The sequence below is a fragment of the Scomber scombrus genome, chromosome 11 (genome assembly GCF_963691925.1).
Source record: "Scomber scombrus chromosome 11, fScoSco1.1, whole genome shotgun sequence".
Lineage (NCBI taxonomy): Eukaryota > Metazoa > Chordata > Actinopteri > Scombriformes > Scombridae > Scomber > Scomber scombrus.
The window spans coordinates 22,502,266-22,528,882 of NC_084980.1; the positions used below are offsets into that span (position 1 = coordinate 22,502,266).

The 26,617-nt window shown below is 37.9% G+C and overlaps 1 protein-coding gene across 1 annotated transcript in view; it reads right to left on the minus strand.

Moving 5' to 3' along the window:
- LOC133990188 (contactin-associated protein-like 4) overlaps positions 1-24,011 on the minus strand; it is a 90,183-nt gene extending 66,172 nt beyond the window's left edge. The window contains exons 1-3 of the mRNA XM_062428396.1: positions 23,957-24,011; positions 22,054-22,161; positions 3,597-3,790 (exon numbers count right to left, since the gene is read on the minus strand). Coding sequence (XP_062284380.1) covers positions 3,597-3,653 — 57 coding nt within the window. The 5' untranslated portion in view covers positions 3,654-3,790; positions 22,054-22,161; positions 23,957-24,011. The remainder of the gene's footprint in view (positions 1-3,596; positions 3,791-22,053; positions 22,162-23,956) is intronic.
- Between the last annotated feature and the right edge of the window lie 2,606 nt (positions 24,012-26,617).

The following is a 26,617-nucleotide window of genomic DNA, read 5'->3' on the forward strand; positions in this document are numbered from 1 at the left end:
TGGATATTGAAGGTTCATATTTTCATGATCTCTCTGCCAGATATGGAATATGAACAGTGAACTGCCCCTATTTCTGACTCCGGGCCGACTGCCTGATGGATCTCTTCCATCTGGCCATCTCTCCTAATTACATCCCTCCCTTGAAGTTGACATGCAGGTTAACTGGCTCCCCCACTGCTGAATAAAAGCTTACACATAATTAACGTATTAATTTCTCTGTAATCACAAGGCAGTGGAGTACAATCTCTTCACATGATGAAGAGGGACATGTCTGAAGAAGAAAGGAGTGTAGGTAACATAAAAGTGTCTATGTTGTATCTTCTTAATCTAGATTCTCTCTATTTGGATTAAAGACTTTCAGCTAAAACTAACTAATTCAAGTCACTGCTGGACACATTTAACACACATGAAACAGCAATACTCAGACAGCATCATATTACTAAAGTGTATATAGTGTACTATGTATGTATACTGTATGTTGGCAAAGACAAGTCTATCAAACTCTTTATGAAACAGAGAAGGAGCAACAGGAAAAATGTGTACACACAGTGCCAATTAACATATGCTAAATTTCAGGTGTTCCCACTGTTAATTACTATCATTAATACATGAGAAGAGGTTTGATGTTGCCTACATGCAATGGTAAACATATGTTAACAACAGCAGGTGAGAAGTCCCTGTGTTTATATCAGTGTGCATCTCATCCTCCACTCATGAGCGCCTTTATTTAAAAGTCTGTCAAATTCCCTGTCAGTTTCTTTATGCCAGTTATAGACAGACTGTATATTATTCCTCTTTTTAGTAGTTCCTCTTAAAGTTTAAAACAGAGAGAGATAGGAAGAAAAATACAAGAAGAAAAACTTCCCTCTGTTTCTTCAAGCCCAAAGCAGAAGCTCAGTATATATATGTCGTAGTTGATCCAACAGCTCTACCATCAATTTTCTAGTCTGACAGACTCTAAGCCTGACTGACTAGTACACCGAAATTCAGAAACACTTTGAAATGTGACTACAGTTTATGTAGAGTGTCAGATCAACATGTTTAAAGCTGGGGGAAGCTGCGAGAAGCTCTTCTTGGCACTCTCAGAGAAGATCCTCAGTGCTGAGATTAGCTGGATTCCCTCCATATGAGGAAATTGCTTTGCATGCACTTCTAATGAAACTCTCCTCTCTGCAGTACTGTAACAAATGTTGCTGTAGGCCTACTCTGCATGAGTGACCACACTCAAAGTGGAAAATATGGCATGTTTTTTTTGTTTTTTACGTCTGCAGCACTATTTGATTTGGTATTGGATTCATATGGAGCATGCAGTTAACAGACTAACATATACCAATATAATTTATATTTTGAACTGGCTCACTGTGATGACAGGATCAAAACTACTTTGTACTCCAGTGGCTGTATACCACCACCACTGTGGGACAGCTCTTATGAGATGGGAGAACACTGAAGGAAGGTGTTCACTGCCTGTGTTTTCCTCTGACTGATCTCTTCATTTATCAGTCCTACAGACACTTGCACAGTTTTTGGCATTAGTTGCATTTCTTACCAGACTTAACTACATCTACACCTGCCACTGTGAACAGTGTCCAATTTGTGACCAGTAAGGAGGCGCACGAAATCACCAGATGCAGCATCTGGTGAGAATGAAAACCTGTCAGCACATATTTGACCCATCCTGTGATACATCATTTGGTACTAAGATTGCTAAAGCTGGAAACCAGAAATGTCTGTATCTTGGGTGTCAGAGTTAATTGAAATGATGTTTCAACTACAGCAAAAATTGTAGACAGCTTTTCCAGCTACAGTGAGGTCACTGCAGTAGCATGACAGGATGTACATTTTATCATTATAAAAGTAATATCACACTATGTTTAACACACTTGTTGTGTGCCAACTCTGGTTTGAATTGTCAAACCAACATCAGGATTCAATATCAGTCCAGTCAAAATAAATATGGCTATCTTAATATTAACACCATACAGATGACAAGCAATTATGATATTTTCACAAAAAGTTTTGCTATTTGGTGCATATAACACACAATATGAGCAGAATTAAAGCCCCTAAAGCTAGGTTGATACTCCGTCTGAACTGCTTGCCAAGACACACATTTTTGACATTGAGTTTAGGGGGCTATGTCCGACCATTTCTGCAAATTTCTGAAACTGACAACTTGATATTGCCATGCACTTCACACAGGCCCGCCGACGACAAAAATCACTATGTGAAGTCTTCACATAGTGATTAGCTAGCTGTGTGGAGTTGGGAAAAGAGCCAAGGTGAACAACAAAGATCAACACCAAGAATGCCGAACTACTACTGATCAGGCACAAGTCGATCCTTAATTATTATTCATTAAGAGTTTAACGCTAAAAACTTAACTGACCCGCACCATCAGAACTGTGTGGGTAGGTTGATCAGCCTTGATTGAAAGTTATCTGGCAACATAAGCAAACAACCTCCTTTTCTTTCATCAGATATGTCTAAATCCTGATTTGTGTGAGGAGGCACATTTAACATCATCTTTTATCCAGCTGAGTCCTGTCCACTTCAAACCAGTAACAAAAGCATGAACGCAGAAAGCTCTCATGTGAAATTACAAAAGTTCCTCTAATGTTGACAGAAAATTGTGAATCCCCATAACTCACAGTCAGTAGCTTTTTGTGAAAAAAGGTCTTCGTGGCATGATGCATATGTTTGTCTCTGATGTTTGTCTCTTAAAAAAGAGCTTCCAGCATCATACAAACATGGCATCCATTAGTTGTCCTGTTTTTCTTATTATTTTCCACTCCATTCTAACAATAAAAGGGATACACCATCAAAGGTAATCTTGACATTTTTAAAAAATATAAAGAAAATGGAACATTGTGAAGTAAAAGCACTGCACAACACTGCTGAATTTTCATCGGGCAGACACACACGGTCTTTTCCTTCATTGATTTTACTTTCCAGCCGTGCTGCAGACTGCACCGCATGGTCTCAGCCAGGAAAGTGATGACGCTCGGCTGCCTCTCTGTCCTGTTCTGCGCCCATCAACAGCAGCTTAAGTGTTCTGGCAACAGGTCCGCACAGTCAGCAGCGCTCTTTCATTGGTTCATCCATTATTAATGAAAAGTCAAAGGCTCCTGATGACTGAGATTATCTCTGCAGGTTGGACGGATCCCTGCAGGCCAGATCGGCTAAACACCATGTCCACTGTAAATATGACTGTAGTGGTGCTCGGAAATGAGTTAGTAATTACCCTGATGGATGTTCATTACCTTATACCTACTGTTTGTGCACTTGTGTGGCAGTAAATAAGGTGATACTGTTCTAACACATAGTAGTAGAGCCTTTTTAAAAAACTTTTTCCAGGCAAGTCATGGTTATATTTACATTGGCTTCATGTCTACACTGCTTTAATTGCACTGTTGTGGTACTGTATATTGTACTTTGACAACTCCAATATACATGTATATGTTCAAATGTTCAAATGTTCAGACATTAATCCTTATATACGCTCATCAGTGAACCATCTTCCTGCTGCTGCTGTTTTGTTGTTTTTTTGTGATTAAAATAAAGTTTTTATACAGTTTAACCCAGTATGGACTCACCCCTATACTGTCCTCCTGCCTGTACTGTTTCCAGTTGTGTCCCGGGTCGCTGAACATCAGCAGGTAGGACGTCAGCCAATCGGAGCTGCCGTAACGACCCTGCGTAGCGACAGCGGTAATCTTGGTCCGCTCACCCAGGTCGACCTCCAACCACTGATACCTGTCTGAGGTGTGAGGAGACCAACCTCCAGCTCCTGTAGAGAGAAGATGATTTATTACATTTCAGTCTACAACGTATGAGATGATGTGATTTTGAGTCGTGTGGTTGTGTGTGCGTGTGTGTGTGTGTGTCTGTGTGTGTGCGTGTGTGTGTGTGTGTGTGTGTGTGTGTGTGTGTGTGTGTGTGTGTGTGTGTGTGTGTGTGTGTTTGTGTGTGTGTGTTTGTGTGTGTGTGAGGATTGAATAGCTTGACCTTTAATTCTTTACCAACAACACATTCTGTTGTTACAAAGCCAGAATGAAACCCATTTTAGTCACACTTTATTTTATGGTGCACTTAAATTTTTTTTTTTTCCCAACTTTATTAATCAAAATCTGGCATTACATTGAAAGGATTCCATGAAAAAATACTATTTCCAGACTGAGCATTTACAGCACATTATGTATAGAACGTCACATATATCACAAAATAAAATAAAATAAAATAAGTAACTAAAATAAAAGTCAGAGGTCTAATCAGAAATCAATACATTGGTGCACTAAGATGTAATAAGCTGAACTTTGTATCAAATTAGACAAAAACTAGAAATGATATGTTGTTTATTAGACAGTTAACAAACACAGTTGTAATCTAGATGCCATATACCTAAATTAAGCTGTAATTGAAAATCGCATATAATTCCTTATTAGACTGTAAATATACAATACTTAGACACTATTATTATATTGTATATTTAAGTGGAGACAGCCCCCGTATTGTGAGAGTACGCATATTTCACCAAGAGAGCTGAAGCAGAGAGGCGGTTGGCAACACCAGACTGAATGGAAGATGGTAGAGGAAAGTGACGGATCAGGAAGTGACTGAGGAGAGATGGAAGTAGGTGGTGGAAGTTAGGAAGAATAAGATATAGTTATAGCTGCGTCTCCTTTTTGGACTGCTTCAAGTTGGGTTATTGTGCCATTTTGAGCTGCTCTAGTTAAGTATCTGTCTCGTTTTTGTGTGAGTTTATTTATAAAGTTTATAAAAAAATTAATTTGTTATGTATATTTGAAAATTTCAAAAGGAAAAGAATAAATCGGATGATAGTGATTGCTATGGGTGAGCCACTATAGTTAAAAAAAAAAAAAGGTAATAGTTAAACGTGTGCAAGAAGGGCTTCTTTCGAAAACTGGAATCCAATAAAGCTACATACATCTATAAATAAGGAAATCAGCAAGGTAAGAAGTGTTAAAATATTGAGAATTGGATCACTGCTGATTAAATGTAAGGCTCAATGACAACATGAGGGAGCAGTAAGAATGAATAAAATAAATGGCAGGAAGTACAATGTTCTCTGACTAGTGAAAGAAAATTGGTCAGGGGAGTTGTCACAGGGATTCCAGTGAATGTATTAACAGATGATGGGAAAGGAAGTGTAACAAATGTAAGTGAGGTCAAAAGCCTGTAGGCAAACAGAAGTGTGATTAAATGTGATAGTCTCGGGGTTCTGATCAGCTTTGCTGAAGAAAGACTCCCTAAAACGATCTTTAGTGGAAATACGTTATGATGTGAGGCTTTATGTTCCCCATACCACTCAGATGTTTCAAGTGTCTGAGATTTAGACACATAGCAGCAGTGTGCAAGAGAAAGAAAAGCTGTAGTACCGCAGATGTGTTGAAGACCATGAGTATGGCGAGTGTGCAGAGGGGGCAAAGCTGAAATGTTGCAAATCAAGGTTTTCTGGGGTATCAGCTATGCAGATGTGGTAAAGATGGTTTCAGGAGGCAAGAATAACAGTAGGAGCAAAGACATAGTCAACTGTTCGGCACAGACAAGAAGCCAAAATGATCAGATCAAATAATTGTCATATCAGCTGAGAAGTATCTTGACATGAAAGGGCTGCACTGGGAAACAGTTAAAGACATTCTTAATGAAGATACCCAATCCTCCCAGACACGGGCTGGATTCTCTTAACAGCGTTAATTCTGCTTCAGTGGAATGCAAGAAGCTTAATTGCAAATGGCCAAGAGTTTAAAGAGTATAATTTGGGAGAGAAACCATAATGTAATTTGTATACAGCAGACATATTTAAAACCACAGTTGGGTTTAGTTATAAAGGGATATGCTGCAGTTAGAAGAGAAAGGGAGTCTGGTAAAGGAGGAGGAGTTGCAACATTCATTCAATGCAATGAATTACATATAAGCACAGATCATGAATCAATTGTGATTAAATTATGGACTGACAAAGGTAATTTAGACATAATTAACTGTTATAATCCAGGTGGGAAACTAAGTCAAGATATATTGGACGTTGGGAGGGAGCAGTGCAAGATAGTGTAACATTGTGTGGGGATTTCAATTTGCCTAATTCATTATCAGGGAGCAATAACACAGAAACAAATTGTTTAGTTGTTGAAGAATTTATAAATGACCACTGTTTAGTGTGTATTAAGAATGAGGAAGGAACATAATATAATAATGTGCAAAACAGAAGCAGCACCCGACCTGACATTTGTATCTAATGCATAAGCAGGTGTAAGCACGTGGAGTGTACTAAATCATACTACAGTAGTTGGCATAAAGATTTATTATGTCAAGGGAAAGAAAATTCCCAGATGGAAATTGGGAAATGCTAGTTGGGCTGCTTTCCAAGAGGTCAGCACAAACAGGTGTATGAAACTTAGAGAGGAGAACTGGATGGATGTAAACTTATTCAACGGTGAACTAGTTAATGAAATAATTCAGTCTGCTGTGGAAAGATAAAACCCCAAGGGTCCAGGGAGCTGGACGTACTAAAAATGTACCCTGGTGGAATAGCAACTGTAACAAAGCAATAAAAGCCAGTTATAAAGTATTTAGTCAATAAGGAGAATAATGAGGACATCAAAACGCACATTTTGGAGGGAATATTGTAGAAGAACCGGAGGTGAAGCAGATGGGGCATGATCAGAAGAATGCGGGGGATCAGAAGAAATTATGAGTGATGAACAATGGAGACTTTCAATATATTTGTGCTTGAGACCACTCCCGGAAAAGATGGTGTATGTTATAAAATGTTGGCACACATGATATATAATATACTGGGCATAGTATTAAGACTGTTTTTGTGATACTGGCCCCCTTCAGTGCGAAAACAAGAAATAATAGCACCCATTCTAGAACCAGGGAAAGACCCATCAGATCCTTCTAGCTACAGACCTATTGCCTCAGCTTCCCATTTATATAAACTCATGAAACGAATGGTAACAGAAAGATTAACTTATTTCCTAGAAAGTAAAACTCCTTTGTGTGGATTCCTCAGGGTTCTGACTACAATGGATTTCTGTATTGTGATTAAAATCAGACATCAGAAAAGCACAGACCAACACGGACATCATTTCTTTGATGTGTAAAAGGAAAATGACATGCTCCGGAAAGAAAGGCTGCTTAATACGTTGAAGTCATTGGGAACTGGTGGTAGAGCTTATAATTGCGTTATGGATTTTTTGTTTGACAGGAAAAAGCAAGTAAGAGTAGGTGCAGAATACTCCAGTGTGTATGGTAGTCTGTTGTTATTAATCATAATGATCAATGACATCTTCTCTCAAAGTGTAGAAAAGTCTTTGTACGCAGATAATAGGGCTCTGCAATGTATCTTATGTCAATGAGAAAATGCAAGCTTCAGTAGCTGAAGTGGAAAAATGGAAAAGTAAATGGGGATTCAAACTGTCAGGGGCAAAAACACAAGTCATTTGTTACTGGAGATGGCATAAAATCTCATCCTACACCTCCTTAAAAGTGAATGAACAACATATTGAGCAAGTAAAAGCTGCTATTACATTTCTAGAGGTTTGGTTTGATGAAAAGCTTACATTGAAAGTTAATTTGGATCAAATTAATAACAAATATCATATACTTTGTTGTTTGTCAGGACACATTGACAACACTTTGAAATGAATAAGGATGATGAAGTCAAACTAACCAGGGCAGACAAACTACACCTTTCCACCAGCTGATGGGCAGCTCTCACAAACAAAAGCTTTTCTTAAAAATGAACTGGATAGTTACTAGTTAATGGGTGTTAGTCTATTGAAAGCAAAATTAACTGAAACTGACTAAGACCAAAGCTAAGATACTGAATGTGTTTGCTGCCTGTTTGGTTTTATATCATTTACTGTCAGGATTATCCTGAGAGTGACATATTAAATTGTCCAAGTCAATATAACCAACATTTTTTAGAACGTAAAGCAGATATGTGATTTCACTTGAGTTCACAGTCTTTTGTAATATGTTCCAAAATACCCGTGAAGAAAGTTTAATAAGGGTCTAATAGTGAGAAATAAAGATTCAACATCCTGGCAGCTTTCATAGCCTAATGTTACTGGGTTAAATAGTGACATGGCATTAAATGGTCTGATGTGACATTTAGGCTATGAGGGACCAGATGTGAAGTAGCGACTAGAAGTGATCTGATGTGGTTTGACTTTAGTTTAAAGTACAACAAATGACCCTGTAAGAAAGTGAAACTATGTCAAATAAAGTCAATTAATGTATTGTCCTCTGAGCTGTCTGTTTTGTCTAACTGTTATAAAGACTATACCCGATATAATATGGCATTTACATTCGTCTACATTACAGCCTGTGTTGTCTAAATAAGCCATCATAGGCCCATGTTGGTAGCAATAAATGTGGTGTGTAATTATAGCACAATTATGCACGATATGAAGGGTAGAATAGTGTCTATTTGTAAGATATTTTGGATTTTATATGACATTGTATTTGATTTCTAATTGGACTGTGATCTAAAAAAAATGGTGAATCAAGATCTTCTGTTTGGTTTCTAATTAGAATATGATTTTGTATAATAGTTTCTAAATATATATATTTTGGGTATAACACAGCATTAAATTGAGTTTCTAATTACAACATAATTTTAATTTATGGTTGTCTAATCAGAGTATGTGTTTGTTTACTGTCTAATAAAGAACATATTATTTCTAGTTTTTCTTTCATTTGATACACAATATAGCTTGTTACGTCTTATTAGTGTACCGTAAAATAAAGTGAAGCCCACATTGTGAAACAACAGCTCAAAACCAATTTCACTGCAATAATAGAACACAGTCTTATATATTTAGCTTGTTGTGCTGGAACAGATGATTGGTTCATTCCAAGACACCGCAGGAGTTTTTTAATGTAGAAAATTGAATTTTAAGAATGAAAGGCACTCAGATTGCTGCTGTGTAGTACACAGAACATTTTCAGATAGCAGTACATATTGAAGTCCATTTGTCTTCATAAAGCAAAAGGAGGCATTCAAAAGACTGCAAACCTCTGCCAATTCTGAACAAATGTCCAATTTACGAACCTGCAGCCTCTGCAGCTTTTTATGCTTATTTATCATTTGTCTTTGATTTTTCTGTGTTGTTTTTTCTTTGCAACACAATGCTATTCAACAGAATTTCTGGATGACAGACTTTCTTACTTTATAAGCACACATATGCACCATATTACATGATTCCTAAACTATAATCTTAACTGCAGGATTTAATTAAATTTGCATTAATACATTCTCACAGAATAATAAGAGCATCACTCTTCACACCTTCATACATGTTACACAGTTTATATTTAATAGGACTGTATATATTACATAAAGCATGCAAATGACTTAGATTGGAAAAAGACTATGGGCCCTATTTTCAAGGCAGAATAATGACAGAATAATTTTTAATTCGTTTTTTCCTATCTATGTGGTGTCCAGCACAGAGTGGACAGGGCACAGGTGAGGGGTCCAAGAAGGCAGAAGGTTCATTTAGACGAAGCAGCACAAAGTGAGTCTTTAGTATATTGGTGGAAGTCTTAGAAGTTGGGTCTCTTTTCTGGGGCAGCTTCACTCGTCTGGATATTTGGGGATTTTGTAAACAAGAGCAAACTAAATACTTGGTGCAAATGCAGACTAACAATTGAATAATGTCAAAAATTGCATTGTGAGTAGATATGTATGAACAAGCATTAAACATAACATTTGATGTGGTTAAAGCGGGAATGTCAATAAAGCTGGATTTATCTGTATTTTACTGGCTGTGTTGCTCTATGAGCCATGCTCACATCTCTGTATCATGGTATCATGAGCTTTTTTACCATCAAAATCATATAAGCATTTCCTAATTTTCACTAAAAGCAAAATACAGCTGAGGCTGATGGGAATGTCAGTTTTTTTTAGTTTTTTTTAGTTTTTTAGTTTAAGTTAAGGCATCACAAGTTGTGACGGGAGCATGAATGTTTGTGCCCAAATTACATGGTAATCCATCTGATAATTGTTGAGACATTTCACTCAAAACCACAAATGTGTACCTCATAGTGGTGATAAACTCAAATAATCAACAAAGTCAGTAGGACCCATGGTCTGGGAACCATGAAAGTCTGTACCACATTTTGTTTAAATCTATAGAGTAGTTCTTGAGATATTTAATTGGATATGTGAAAACTTTGACTTGCTGGTTAGACTATGAAAGGTATGATGATCATCAAAGTTGTAAACAATTCAGCCAGCAGTGGCCATGAATATCTGCATAATATTTCATGGAATTCAAATAGTAGTTAAGATATTTCAATTAAGACCAAAGTAGTGATTTATAGATCAACCAATTGACTTACATTGCCATCCAGCATGAGTGAAAACCCACCTTTGTACATCGATCTTGTTAAATATTATATTACAAGCTATTTTGCAATGAAGCAAGGCAGTTAGTTTTTTGGTGTACTTGGCCTTGGCCAGCCTTTTCTCAACATTGCTATGCTTCTCAGGGTGCCGTTGAACAGCCATAAGAGGAACAATGAACAGATGTTTGCCTCTTCTTTTGAAAATTGCAACAATAGCAGCTCAACAGGAGGTACTATTTTTTTTGTGATTTGATGTTTATGATTTCAACTACTGAAACATCTTCTGCTTTCAAATATTCTGACATCCTAATCGCAAGATGCTAAACTTGCATCTTCTTTGACCTCAGTTCTTATTGATGTTTCAGTAGATAATAAACAATAATACGTGACACATTATTGTGTAGCCAGTTATTACATTTCCCAAACTAAATGTCATCAATAAGAGGTTGCAGTGCCATGTATTGATTAGTTGCATTATAATGTCAAACTGGATCATTTCCCAAGTATAGCACTGCTTAGAGGCTTTGACATTATCTATTGATTAATTTGCTGGTGAGTCTGTATCACATGCAATCTTTTGATATATAAGGTATCATTAATAAGAGGTTGCGGTGCCAGGCATTGATTGGTTTTACAGTACTCCTGTAGGTTAATTTCCCGCATTACATATCACCAACAAAGAGCAGTATTGTAACATATTGATCAGTTGTATTTTGGGTCAGTAGGTTGACAAAATAAAAAAGAGGGTTTGGTGAAATATGTGCATTTTTTCAGTAGGTTGGTAGCCTTTCCTATGTATGGATTTGACCGGTTGCACATTTTGCCAGTAGCATTGTGCTTAACTAAAGGATTTGATGTTGGTTATTAGTTAAGTCGTTTACAAGTTCACTGCCATTAGATTTGTCTGCGTTTTCAGATGTAGAGACAACTGGTACAAGAGAGAAAGGAGACAGAATGTGTGTGTAGCAAAGTGCTTTGTCAGGACAAAGCAATGCCTCCGAGCTCAAACACCAGATGGACGGATTCTGAAGAAGGCTGCTGACCAATATCCCGCTGAGTGTGCCCGTTCACCACATTCACACATACAGATAGAGGGAGAGAGAGAAAGAGAGAGAGAGAGAGACAGAGAGAGAGAGAGAGAGAGAGAGAGAGAGAGAGAGAGAGAGAGAGAGAGAGAGAGAGAGAGAGAGAGAGAGAGAGAGAGAGAGAGAGAGAGCATAATCATTCACAACCATCCATACAGAAAAGGAGAGAGTAGGAGACGCTGTCCACAGCCAAGCTATTGGAAAGCCTTAAAAAAACAAATAGACAAACATTGTAAATATCACTTGTCCTCATGTTACCAAGCTGTTGTCTGCTCTTTGTTTCAGCAGCAAGAAGCCAACATTTTATTACAAAGCCACGAATGGTTTTTATCCCAGACCTCCTGGGTATGGTGCTGGGCTGTTCGATTTTGGTATAGGGGACAAAGTCACAGTCCATTTGATGCCCTCAGCCACGGAAAGCCTTTTTGCAACACAAATCCATCACAAAACAATGAAAACTATGAAATAACTGCATTGAGACATTTTTTCATTCATGTGTTCCAACAGTGAGCTGAACAGCTAATGTCATAAGGACCAAACAAGCAGTAAGCAACCAGGGAGTATACAAATCTTTTGTAGGAACCTTTTACCACAGAACATTGGTATGCACATTACTGTCAGCACCTGCCTTGATATCATACCCATATATTATAGTTGATATTAGACCTCAAGTTACCTGAACTTCCTCTCAGGGCAGCAAATTGCTGCCAAATGAAGTTGGCAAACAACCATTTTCCTACAGTGAATTATGGCATCAGACTTGGAGGTGATGACTCTCATCCCAACCACTTAGCACTTCCTTACTGCAAACTGCATGATGGTGGTCATAGTCCAGGTGATGACTCTCATCCCAACCAACATAACTACATAATCAGCAAACAGCATGGTCCATCTCAAGGTAAACAAACCAGACACTCCTGAAGTGCACCCAGAGCCCACAACACCCACAACAATGCATTGTTTAGGTTGGCACCCAATATTCCTGCAGACATAGTTGCCCTTCAAACTCCTGTAGACTGGATGGCCAAACTCACAAAAAACCCTCCAGAATTTTGGCAAATTCAGTTTTCCACAACCAAGCAAGATCTCCATAACTCCTCCTGAATTTGAGGTGTGACAATCATTGTATTTCTCAAGTTGGCTGAGTAGTGTAATCCTGCAATAACTGGACTTTCACAGATTTACTTAAAGAGGGACATCATAGTGACCCAGTGTTCTAAAGGCATTTTCCCACCAACAGTATTTAGGGCTTTTCAATCGAACCGCAGTTTGTTTGACCCCTTTTTTCGGTTTGTTCAACAATCACATTCAGGTCTGCGCCAAATTAATCGGTCTGAGACAACCAAAAAGGAGGTGGTCTTGATCTGCACCATCTGCTGAACTTTGGTTCTCTGTTCTGGTGGTGAGAAAGTAACCTGATCTTCAAGAGTATGTGTGGCTAAAGAGCAGGTACTCATTCATAGGAAGAGTGCACCTCTTCTTCATAAAGTGACATGCAATGCGTATTCGGCAACAACAGTGCATCAGCCACAACTTGTTTTCGAAATGTATCTTTTGCCAAAAATGACTAATGCAAACGATGTAGTATATTAGGACCAGAGCCAAGATCACCCTGCGAAGTTGTTGTTCCATTTTGCAAATCGAAAGTGGCACTTTAATTTATGAAGTTGAACACCAAAGTGACCTATGAGGAGTAGCCAACTCAACTATTACGTATTTTGGTTCATTTAGAAATATGCATAAGTGAAACCAAACCTTACCAAAGTCTGTATCCTACACTGTAATTTATTGCCTGCTGCGGAACAAAACAATTGAACTATAGGTCTGAAAATGCCCTAAAACACTGGGTCAATCCCTGGTTTGCTTCAAGTCATCTCCATCTTGCTTCCAATGTAATCTGTTGCACTTTTCTATTAAATGACTAATTAAAAAATGGAAACAAAGTAAATATATAAAACATTTAAGGAGAAAATATTTGGCCTGCAAGACCTATATATGACCTGATATTTGGTTTAGTGTAACTAGTGTTTCAATCTGAGCTCTTTATTTATACATTGAGGTAATACTAGTTCATTGGTCAGTTGGAAAAAAAAGAAAAGACAACTGGTGTCTGGTGACAGGCAGAGGAGAAAATCTCAACAGTGAAAATGAATCAGTGTCGGTCTGGTGGCTGGTATAGCATGATCTTTAAAGAGGTAAAGGCCAAAGCTAATAAGCGCTTGACTAACAGACGGGTCCAGTGACAGCAGAGTAAAAAAGTGCAGACACACCTGACCTTTACTCATGAATATTTGACTGGAAGGGTAAAAACAAAGACATCAGAGGGAAACGACTCTGAGAACAAGAGGCGTTACAAAGATTTACTGTGTCCACCCTGTCAGATATAATTGAAACAGAGGTGAACTGATGGCTGATGGTCTGAACACTTTCTGTCACAACTGTCACTTCAAATCAAAGAGATTGCTCCGGTTTCTCTCCCTCAGTCAGTGTCTGTCAAGGAACCGGCTCTAACCACCCACAGAAAAACCTAGATACAGTTAATAGCAGTCAGGAGTGTGAAATCACTGCTCTGCTAGCCAATTACAAGACACAACTTTCCTTCTGCCTATACCAATCATGGAACACTGAAACAGTTGCTGGTGGCAACATGAAACTCATTATCTAGCATTTCTCGGCATAAAATAAAAGCATTTCAGCTGTTTTTCATTTGTCAATTTTGTCCTTCATGGCTTGGTCAGCAAATCTTGACCACTTTAATACTTAAGTGAAAGTAAAGTAAGTTAATGCTCTATTTTAGTCTAACTTTTTAGTTTCATTCTTTCTATTATTCTTTACTTTGTTTTATTTGTATTACAATTGGGTTCTTTTTTATAATTGTGTGTTTTAATGTTTCCAATTTTTACTGTTCAATTACGTATTTTTTTTCTTTTTTATTATAATTGGGTTTTATTTATTTATTTTTTGTTGTGTGTTTATTGTAATTGTATGTTTTAATGCTTCCAATTCTTACTGTTAAATGGTCTGATATTTAGTTTTTATATAAAGCACATTGAGTTGTATGAAATGTATGTGTGCCCACCTATACTTATGTTTGAGTGACAGATGCCATCTAGCCATAATTATGACCTGGAGCAATGGCACAGTCCAGATGACATCTATAAATATAGACAATTTTCTTCATTCAAAGGAGGAAGGATGGATGGAGGCTTTAATCCAACACTTCCAATTGTGTGTCGGCACAGTTTTAAAAAAAAAAAACCCTAAGTACTATTGTTTTCCTAACCTTAACCCTATGGTTATTTTTGTGGGTATGATTTTGTGCCTACACCTACCTCGACCTTACAGCATCACATCATAAAACATAAACATTTTTTAACAGTGACAGTTTTGGAAAGCACAGACAAGTGCCGATTACTGCCAATACGGGCGCCAGAATAGTTGAACAATGTCTTTGTTTTCCCTACAATCACTTTATGACCTATAATCACCAATTATGAAGAGTTTTCCTTTTTTTGAGCTGTTTCCTTTTAAAAGTCATTTCCTCACATATCTGATGTTAGAAGGGCGATATTTTGTAGGACATAGTATATATTTTCAGTTTTATCTTACAAACATTAAAGGCAATTTCAGATCTTTACAATTAAAAATATATATGATGGGTTTAGCCTCTGACATCCTTGATACTTCATTAATCCAACTCGACTGTAAGGACAGTGACACCTGAAACCAGCTCAATTTGTCTCTCTGTGTTATTAGAGCAGTGCAGATAGTGTATGTGACAGGTGAGGAGGAAAGTCAGTCAGGCTGCACGGCTCTCTTTCTGCTTTACTGTTGAAGGGAGACCAAGCCTGACATGAGGCTGCTGTGGACGACAGCTTTACTATAAGGAGCAGATGGTTGGATAAGTAAAGAAAGGACTGCTGAATCATTAATAATGCACTGATATTCCACCTGACAGGGGCCAACTGGAACATACAAAGAGAAACCAAAGTAAAATGAAGAGTCAAGCGGAAAGGAAAATGCCAGACATGCAGAGGAAGAGGCGAGCCGCACAGTAAGAGACAAGTAGACAAGTGAGCAGGTAGTGCTACAGACAGACAGGTAGCTGAAAGGAATAGGAAAGGAAGACGGGTATCGGACTGTTATGAAGGCCTGGAGTGAAGGCTCATAATTTGCATGAGAATGGCAGGACAGGGTGGTAATTTCAGCAGGCTGATAACATGCCAGACGGACAGAGAGCCTAATAGGCTCATTGCAGCAGGAAGAGCAGGCTGGAAAACATTGGATATCTCCTGCAGGCAAAGCACATTTCAACACGTTTCCACTCAAGTGTCAAGTGTGTTTTCTGTGGAGCAGTTTAACACTTGAACTTTGTAGAAATAATAAAGACCTGAACACACATAAATCAATACTTGATTGGTTGGCAATCCATACACAAAATCAGAACAGGTTCAAATTAAAGTTTAATTTCACTTTTACATCTAAGTAATTCAGTAAGTGATTACTGTTGCAGAATAAGTCTATTATAGCACAATTTGCAGAGGCATCAAAGGTAATTGTCACTGTTGCCAGAGAAAAGAAAACATCTAGACATGAAGACTGCTATTAACATGTGGCAAGAAGACAGAACCGACTAAATTAGTCCTCACAGATGAAAATGTGACTGTAGATGCCTTAACACTAATGATTACAGTAGAAAACAGTCAGTTAAAGTTAAAGTTAAAACATGGGAATGTCAAGCAGGGAAGAGCGGAGGTGGAGAGAGGAAATAAGAGCAAGGCGGACAGATGGAAAACGGAAAGAAAAGAGAGGAATACTGAGATGATAGAAAGAGGTTGAAGGAGAAGCAAAAAATGGAAAATGAAAATGAAGAATAAGACCGCCCTGCAGATCCCAGCAGAACGGCAGGGAGCCCAAAATAGTGAGTCATTCATCCTGCAGGTTCTTGGTGAAAGAGACATTCATCTCCAATCAGCTGCCTGTTAGTGCTTTTCAGCCCAGACTTCAAAGCCCAGATGTAAAACTGATGTTCAAAAATGTTTTGTGTGCGACCTCTTAAAAATAAACTGCTATGTACAAAAAAGAATATGTGTATCTCCATGCATGGTTTACACCAGAAATATACAAATTTATCACTGCTGAGCTGAGCTGTGTTATAAAACAACGTGTATGGAATTAAATTAGTCTCACAATCTGTGCACATAAACATGATAGACTTTGTAGCAAAAGCCTAAAGAATGTCTAAACCCACTTTCAGATTTGTGAAACCTTTATTTGCGTATGAAATCAGATAAGAGGGCGATTTCACTAATATTTCCCCATCTAGACCACATTAAACCAGGTTTAGATCAAAAACCACTATACTTAGACCTGTCAAACCTGGACTAGATTACCAAGTAGACTCCAGAGACTTATTAAAACACATTTTCAGGTTTGTGAAACCTTTATTCTATTTGTGAAGAATGAAAAAAATAGGGAAACTACACTGCTTTTCCCCATCCAGACCACATTGGACAGATTAGAAAACTGACTCTATAAGGATAAAAGACTCTGTAAAGAGTTTGTATTTAAAGAGTTAAAAATAACTTGTCTGCCTTTGTGTTGAAGAAGAGAAAGAAAAGATCTAAAGGGCCACAACCAAAGAAATGAAGAGATGTGGATTGTGTTGTGAATTTCAAGCCACAAGATCAATGACATTACCCTTTTTTTGGGTTTTCACAAATAGAATAAAGGTTTCTGAAACTGAAAACTGTGTTTTAATGACTCTCTGGAGTCTACTTTTGTAATCTAATCCAGATTTAACAAATTGGCTTTTAGTTTGGACCTGGTTTAATGTGGTCTGGATGGAGAAATATCAGTGATTTTGTTCTGTTTTCATTATCAACACTTTTTCAAAAACATAGTGAAAAAAAAAACAAAGTCAAAATTCGATGTCTATTCGATCCCCGCCTCCAAAATGTCTAAAATCAACTTGATGAGCAAGTGACTGTTGAGCAGTTGCAAGTGTGTAAGAAGAATCCAGCTCATGCTCCTCACAGCCCCATACTTGTGGGGCAGATCGTGTTTTTGCGTGCCAGTCTCACATGCACATACTGTTTTTTTTATGTGGGTGTGTTTTGAAACGAATTAATCATAAACATGACAAAACAGAACTTCATGGGGGGGGGATTTGTGAACATAACAGTGCAAGCCCTTATCTGCACATTATAATCTGTTCAGCACATTGTAGGTATCAACCAATTATGTGTACTACATCCACACCTGCCAACATGTTTCGGTTGGGAGGGAGTGGGTAGGTGGATGAGGTGACAGATACACTCATCACTGATGCTCATTACCAAACCGTCGTGAGTAAAAAGCCATTAAGTACTTTATCAAACCACCTCTTCAACAAGCATAAACGTGAAGAAAAGCAATATTTTCAATTTTGTCCCATCCACCACCAATGTTTTACACGACCACATCATGCTGGTTATTTAGTGAACTGTTCATGAGTTTACCATTTATCTTAAAATTTGGAAAAAGTGAGCTGCTGGCTGAGACAAACCAGCCCCTCCTCTCTGCCAGCGGTACCTGCAGGCAGTGAATCGCATCAGCAGCAGAAGGAGGAGGACAGAGGACAGGAGGAGGAAAGACTTCCTGCGCAGAGAACAGCTGTGCACACGCCCCTTGAAATTGGGTTGCGGTGACAGATGGGTGGAAATTGTACGTTGTGTGTGTGTAGATTGTGTTTCATAGACGATATGGCGACTTGGGTAAACGTCAGACAGCAACATACAAAATTTATAGATCTGTGTTTGACGATTATTCATAATAAAGTTTGAGGGCCATGCAAATTATGAGAGTTTCCCAGGAGAAACAACTATACGGGAGCACAGCACAGGGGAGGAGGTGAAAACACGGGAGAAACTGCAGGAAAAATGGGAGTGTTGACAGGTCTGTACATCACAATGACTTTGGTGCTTGTAGAGGATGCTACTGTTGCCACACCAAGGCAATTTTGTTTATGTTCAAAACAAGATTGAGCCCAAGTGTGGAAAGAAGTGAGCATTGGTCTCATGCAATTGCAAACCTACATACTGTAGAAATGATCAGTGACTCTGCAGCTCACCTTGGCCTTACAAGCTTTAACGTGAGTTTCAGCTATTTTTTTTAGCTATCTGGCTGCAGCTTTACTGTTTCGGTTCACTCTCAGTGTTCTCATTGAGTCTCTTTTTGGATGCAGAAGGAAGCAGTTTCCAGAAAAAAAGCTCTAAAAACTAACTAACCACGACCTGCTTAGCATCAAATGACAAACAGACACAGTTAGCAACTAGCTGGTGAACATAGTGGAGCATTTAGCAGCCAAAGAGCCAAATGTTTCCTGCAGGAGTTGGGAGGGCATACAAACAGAACTAAAAGAGAGTGAATATTGGACTTGCATTCACCAATTGGTAAGAAAAACAACTTTCCAAAGTTCAACACATGACAGTGTTGCAGTTGTAACTTGTTTCTGCTGTTACTAAAGTGGCCAAAAAAAATTGCTAACACCCGACAAATGATCTTCAGTACACAGTACATAATAAGAAAAACCAGAAAAACAATACCACTGGCTGTTTGTTCCTTTTAAAAAAACTTTAAATTACATTGATTCACATTTCCCTGAAAGGTTACCACTTGTGACAGTAATGGCTGGTCTCTTTCAGAAGCAAATGTAGAAGCAGCAAAATATAGCACCACACAACCTCTAAAGGAGGAGGTTGGGCATGTTAAATGTCAGACATTGACACCAGAGACCCATCTAGTAGAAACAGTAAATGTTGGTTTCATTTCAGCATCTTTCAACATCTTTTTCTATCTCAAACCGAAGTAGTTTTACAGTCGTTGGCTAAACTTAAACTTTAACATTTGGCAGCTCAGCTCACATGAACAGTTTTCATAACAGAAATAAATATGGATAATTTTTGTTAGGCACTGACAAACTACTTACTTCCTCCTTTAGGTGTGAGAACTTGCTGAAAGAATAATATACGTTTACTGCTCGCTAGCCTTTGAAAGAAATTATTTTTGCGTTATTGGTGTAATATAAGATATCATAAAGAAAATAATAAGCAAAGCCTTCTTCTTTGGTGTTGCTGCAGATAAACATCAAAGTTTAGCATAAGTCTAAGTGAAGGTCTTCAGACTGAAGCCACCTCAGTTATTTCAATGAGACCACAGCGTTGGTCCGTGTCAACTACAGTGAAGTCAATAATAAAATTAATAGCAGTCAATTCTTATGACAGGAAATCTATGATGATAAAGCTTCTAGTTAAAGTACCTGCATTTATTTTGTGGGTGGTATTCCAGGGCTTAGATAATCTCTGTTCATTTAGCAAGTAAATGAACTGAATGCGAAGCTGCTCCTCTGAGAACAACTGCAGGAGGCAGAGTGATAGCAACGGCATCAGCAGGAGATGGAAATGAGATGGAGACCTTCATTTATTCATCGATTCCCTCGGCAAACAGCTGCGATCGTGTGGGCTTTGTACCGTTAATACAGCCGGGGAGGAGATGTGACACAAACAGACCTCCTAATCTATCAACTGCTAGCGCTAGATTTGAAGAATGCAGGGAGTGAAATGACGAGTGCAACCGTATTATGATGCTGTCAGCAGTAAGACGGTCATTCATTACACTTCCACTCCTAATACCTGCATTTTCTCATCTTGACATAATTATTATTACTGGAGGGAGGCCTAGTGAGCATTCTGAGGCATGTGGATCCAATTTCCTTTCTATTGCAGGTCTGAAAAATACGGTAGCGCACATCTGCTTACAAGAGTGAATTCATATTACAGTATGGTGATAACGAAATAATCTGAGGCTCTCTGTGGAGAATTTAATGCAGCATTAAGTGATCACTCAAAGACCTGTGACCTCAGTCATTTGTTTCATTGTTAATATGAAAACTGTTTCTAATGCCATTTGAACATCATAACTCAGAAGAATACGTATGAAAAAAAGAAGTTTTTAATGGCATAATGTTTTATAGTCACACTTCTAACCCCACACCCTTGAGCATTGAGTCATTCAAAGCACTGCTGTTTGTTAATAAAGAAGAGCAAGGAGTCACAATGGTTGTTAATGACTGTCACTAACCTAATCCCACAATTACTACAATGGAAACAGGATTAGGTTTGCTTGCATCCTTAAATACACAATGTCAAACAAGCAGTTTTTTGTCTTTGGAAAAGATGTCAAACAACACATTAAACAGCATCCAGCAGCTTCTGAGCTCACGGTTGTTCATGTGTAGATCAGCCAACAAAGAGCAGGTCACAGCACTTAGCCACAAAAAGGCTGTTTGCTCGACCATATAAACAAACTGAAGACTGAGCGATGTTCTGCAGACTCAGCTTTCTTTAGTTTCCCAGGCGGTGAAAGTCATTCAGATCCAGATTAAACTCATCTCACCCTCCCAGCTGATTCTGGGCTTTGATGTCGGGATAAAGCAGTAAAGCCCGTTCCCTGCAGAAAGCTCCACAACAAACCATGATCTTCATTTTGTCCAATCCTCTCATCAACATTCAGCACGGGACTCCCCGCTGGCTTTTTATGTCGGACGAACAAACACAACTCCTTCTAGTATAAACCGTCAATACAAACAGCACCTATGGAGAATAAAAACGGGACAAAGCAACTATTGGCTGCACTGTCTCGTCTTTCATAAATGATTCTGATCCTGTCTGCCTCTCAGTCACCAGTGAGTTATTTGTTGTGAATCCAGTAAAAACTTTCCTGTTTGTGATGTTTTGTGCTCTGTGTCCTGAGCTTAACGAAAGTCTCTGCGGCGCTGCTGCAGAGCAACTTGTTAGTAACAGAAGAGTGCCCCTCTCCTCATAAAAAAACATCACATACTGTACAGGCAAAAACTGTCCAAAAAATAATTTAGATCGCTCTTAATCCACATTTTGTTGCATGAACAATTCTCTGAAGCAGTAGCAAAATTCCCTGCCAGCTTTCAGTTCCTAGGCTAAAGACTGCAACACACAAAAAGGGAACATATCTATCTTTTTTAAAAGTTGTACTTAAAAGTGCATACATTATTTTAAAAGCTAAAAAAAAAAAGGATATTTTATGTTCAAAACTGACATATATCAGCAGCAAGAGAAATCTTGTTTAGCTTGTTGTCAGACAGCAACAATTTTCCAAGACCAAATTCTTTTAGCCTGCACTGTGTTAAAAGGTTGTTATGTGCATTGACAAAGCCTTAGAATCAAAAATCAATGTGTTTTGGGTTCATACTCTTTGTTACAGATACAGACAAATGCTGTTTTTAGTGATATTTAAAGTATGGTCTAATCTGATACAAGTATTCATGTGTTTTTTTGTCCTGATATTGAAAGTGCCAGCAACAGACACAATGGCACATTATTATAAATGACACCAGTCAGTCAGCTGCATTCGTCCATTTCTACTACAAAATCTTGCAGTAATCATGTGACGTAGCACTACTCATTTATTATTATTATATCAATTCCAGTCAAATCCAATGCTTTACATCCTGACTCATCAGACACAACACGTCACAGTTTATTAATTATCAGCGGCAGAAACTCATCCTCACCTTCTCTCCTGTTGAGTTTGGCAAAACCCGGCGCATGGCTGCTGGACAGCTGTGAGGAGCTTCTGAAGGCTGATGGCGGCAGATTGGACACCAGTGCACTGTCACACACTTCTGTCAGTCAAAAGAGAAGAAAAAAAGCATGAATGTTGTGGCAACAGTTAGGACTTACAATTATTTTAATGTTTAAAATACAAGCTTCTGGTAAAACAAAATTCACATGAGGAACACTTGTGGGGGCTCTTAATGATAATCAATGTATTTCATGCCTATTTTAGGTTTAAGGGTAATTTCTCACATGGTTCCTTATATCATTATAGGTACTGTTTTGTTAAAAAAAATGCTGATGTGAATGTTCCGGGTATTTTGTCCAACTCAATCAGCAAATAACAACATGTATTATAGTAGAAAAGAAATAGTGTGGTTATATTTTGCAGCATTTTGTTTTCATAATGTGAAATGCTTGTGACTCATGTTTAGGTGACCTCATTGAAGATTGTGGATTACATGCAGCTCTGTGGCGTAGAAGAAAACGTACAACCTGTCAGCGTTTTATAAACACTGTGGAAAGGTTGGTACATGCATGTATAATGGTGTTCATTTTTCACCTGTGATATGTTTTAGTAAGCTTCAAAGGGTCCTTCTTTTGGTTTTTTATTCCACATGACAACATTCATTAAACATATGAGCTGGACACATTTTATAGCGTTGTTGGCAAAATGTCCCATATGAGAAAACATCCAGCGAAAACAGAACATCCATTCCAGAAACAAAATAAGGAGTTCAGAAAAGCAGAGAACAAAAAGGAAGTGGGCAGAAGCATCATATGTTTAAGCAACGATAAACACCAGAGAGGAGGAGTTGAGTTTTATCACTTGGCTGCAGGTGTAATGTCAGCTTGGTAAAAAAACAGGACTTATGTTACGCTCCAGTGTCTCAGTGAACGGTAAGTAGTTCTCAACAGTAAGTTGATACAGGAATTTCTCCACTCTTAGCTGGAGTAGAAACAATTTTTGTGCTTCAAAATAATAAAAGTAGTCGCACAGAGGCATGCAAACACAGTTGAGTGATTCAGAGAGCAGAGATAAACAGTAAAAAAAAAAAAAAAACATGCTGAGGATTTTACAATATCAGACGCAGCTGGAAACTGATTATTCTACATCTCTAAGCCTGACTTAAAAAACTGTTGAATTGTTATGAACAACGGGATGGGTGCTCACTGATGCTGTGAGGTGGAAGTCTGGTATATCCAAATGTTCAGCGTTTCAGGATAAAAACAAAAGTTTTTTCAACTTGACCACCGAATATTTGAGAATTCATCCTTTGGAATTTGTAAAACATTTCATGAGATAATATCAACACACAGAGAGGTTAAGTTAAAAACATCAATATCAGAGTTATGAGTTTTTCACATTACAGCAGCTTCATCATCATCATCATCATCATCATCATCATCATCATCATCATCCCTTTTAAGTCTCTGAACATTAACATGAATGGCAGAGAGTCCACTCATTCAGAAGCAGGTTTAATATCCCTCAGGTGAAAACAGGTCTATCAGCTGTAATGGCTCCATATTAGGCAAATGAACAGTGTAATAATGTCCACTTGGATGACTGAATTGTGTAATACTGCCGAGACGGAAAAATGAATGTTGTAATCATGACATGTTGTGCAGATGAAAAGCGTCCTGACTGGCTCATTAAGACTGGATATTGATGGAGACAAATCAATGTTGCCAGAAGAAACCTTTAATGTTCCAAACACTTTAATGCTTTATGGATGATTGACTGCAATAAAAACATCATACATTATACATAATGTACAATAATTACGCTTTTCATTGAGGTTTTACCTTGCATACAAACTAATGGATAAGCTGTAAACAATGATGCATAAACCAAGCATACGCCATTTCCTGCTCATACTATTACTACTACTACTACTGCTAATAATAATAATAATAATACTAATAATCATAATGATAATAGCTTTGTTTATATAGCACCTTTCATACATAAAATACAGCGCAAAGTGCTTTACATTTAAAGCAGTAAAACAAGAGCAAACAAGTAGAGCAAGTTAAAATAAACAGCATGTGTTAAAATAAAAAAATAAAAAATAATCATAATAATAAATAAAGTTAAAAATAAACAGATAAGAAGAGATAAAAGTTAAAATAGATTTAAAAGGGGAATATAAACTGGTTTATTAACCCAGAACGTGCACACCTCAGGCATTCACCCCAGGCGTTCATGTTTTTCTAAAGCAATCTGAGGTTGATGTGATGAGGTGGAAATCTAAGCACTAATTGTGTGATTTGTTTTAATTTTTTCTTCTTTTTTTGCATTCACACAAAGATTTGTAAAATGCCAATCAATGCCACATTTATACACGTAGCAGTGATTACTTATTTTTGTGTAGTTCATTTTTATCATTCTTTTAATTCACATAGGAGTCATTTTATTTTGCTCTTAATATTCTATTCTATTGTTCTTTCACACTTTGTAAAGTCAGGTTAGATATGAGAATTACAAACTAATCATTTATTATATTTCTGGAATATCACTGCTGACGAAGGTTTACAGTTCAATGTGATGAATTAATGAAATGGACAGTCTAAGGAGGTGTTTAATGGTCGCACCTGATGAAAGCTATTCTGCTGTTAGCAAACCTTGCTGGTGCGACACCATCAGTGAAACGGCTCTTCTATTTTCTTGTTTGTTTCATTGACAGCTGTACAGACTGGTGGAGTAGGTGGAGAACTGAACAAAAAACAAATAGGCTGCTTCACAGGGCGTCTTCATCCATTCATGGCTAATTGGAAGAGTATAAATGAGGCTCATGCATGTGCACCCACTTCCTCAATGACTGAGATTTATAAAACAAAACCATGTAAATGCATGGCTTTATAAATCGGACAAAAAGAACCTGTATACATATTTCTAGTTTTGTGCGTAGACAGTTTCAGTCATGAATCTAGTCATGAATTGATTTTATGCATACGGCCCCAGATGTGTGGATTCTATCATCTTTCTTTGAGGAACTGCTCTTTAGTTACAGAAACAAAGAATGAAAATAAACAAATTGACATCATTGGCTGCAAGAAGGGATAACTAGGGTCTAGGATCTGATGAAAAAAGGAATAATGCTTGGAGATGCTTTTTTTAAAAGTTAATGATAATATTCAGCCCTGCTCTTCAACCCAGTCCCTTAACTTCCTTTAAATATATATTCAGACTAAAATGCAGAACCTTCAAGAAATTTAGGCTAACACTAGGGTAAAAATATTGTATAAGGAGGCAATGCGGCTGTATTTACACTGCTATATAATTCCTCATTTGTTTCACGAGGAATAATGCTAAACAGTGAATAGATGCAGAGTAAAATTGTAGTCTGAAAACTATAATTGTTTCCCACACACATTGATGAACACGCACTCAATTAATATTCATAGTTTTTCCTCTCGAGCTCCACACTGCAGGCTAAAGCCAAACTGATGCCGCCTCCATCTAAAGCTTCTCTGTTAATGGATGATGTTCTCCAAACGCTGAGACAAGAGCCAATAACTATGATTCACGCTGCAGTCCGATCCCGGCCCACAACTCTAACGAGGCTTTAGCTTCGATTACTCTGTCAACATTAGTGTACTTCATCTCAACAGCACAAGGTCTTCATCTGCCTCTCGATTTCCACCACGGCCTGATGTTTTCCCTTTTTAAAAGAGAGGGTACCACTCCACTTTAACAAGTAAAAGACAAAGTTTCCACAACATCACGGGATCATTTATCTTCAATATTTAAATTATTTGGCATCCAGAGAAAACTGTGACACTTCTGGTAAATGTCAGTAACCATGAGACACTGGTTGAGCTGACTGAGCTTTTCTCACATTAGTGTCAGTATTACTGCAGGTATAAAAAAAGAGAGAGAAAGAGAGACATGATGGATTCATAGCCATATATAGTCAAGAATCTGGCTCTTAAGATTATATCTGTATGAATAAATATGCTTGAATTGGACTTCTAAACCTAGATAAATTGATTTTTGGGCACATGTCCCCATATAAAACTGTTGGCAAACATGTTAGCAAAGATTTGCCAATTTTAATGAGTTCAGTTTTTGCTTTTCACAAACCCCTGAGTGAAATTTTGGAATTTGGGCCCTATTGTCATTAATGCTCCATTGTGTTCACCACCTAGTTGCTAACAGTGTCTACCTGTTATTGAGTGCTGTTAGGAAGCATACAGTGGGGGGTTTTAGAGCTTTTTCGCAGCTGGAAAACTAAACTGGTGAGAGTGGACCAAACAGTAATGTTGAAAGCAACTGTGAGCTAAAACATGTTAAATTCTTTGTAGAGCTGAGGAGAACTGCAGAGTGATAATTTTACACATAGTGATTTTATCCATTGTTAATATGGAAGTATTCCTTAGTTCTGCTTTAATTCAGTGTCTTGTTCTTTTTAACATCTGACCAAAATGAGAACGCTTTTTTGCTTCTCTTGCTAAGTGCCAAGACGCCTGCTAAATCTAACTTGCTAGTCAACCTCGTCCCATATAAATAACTTT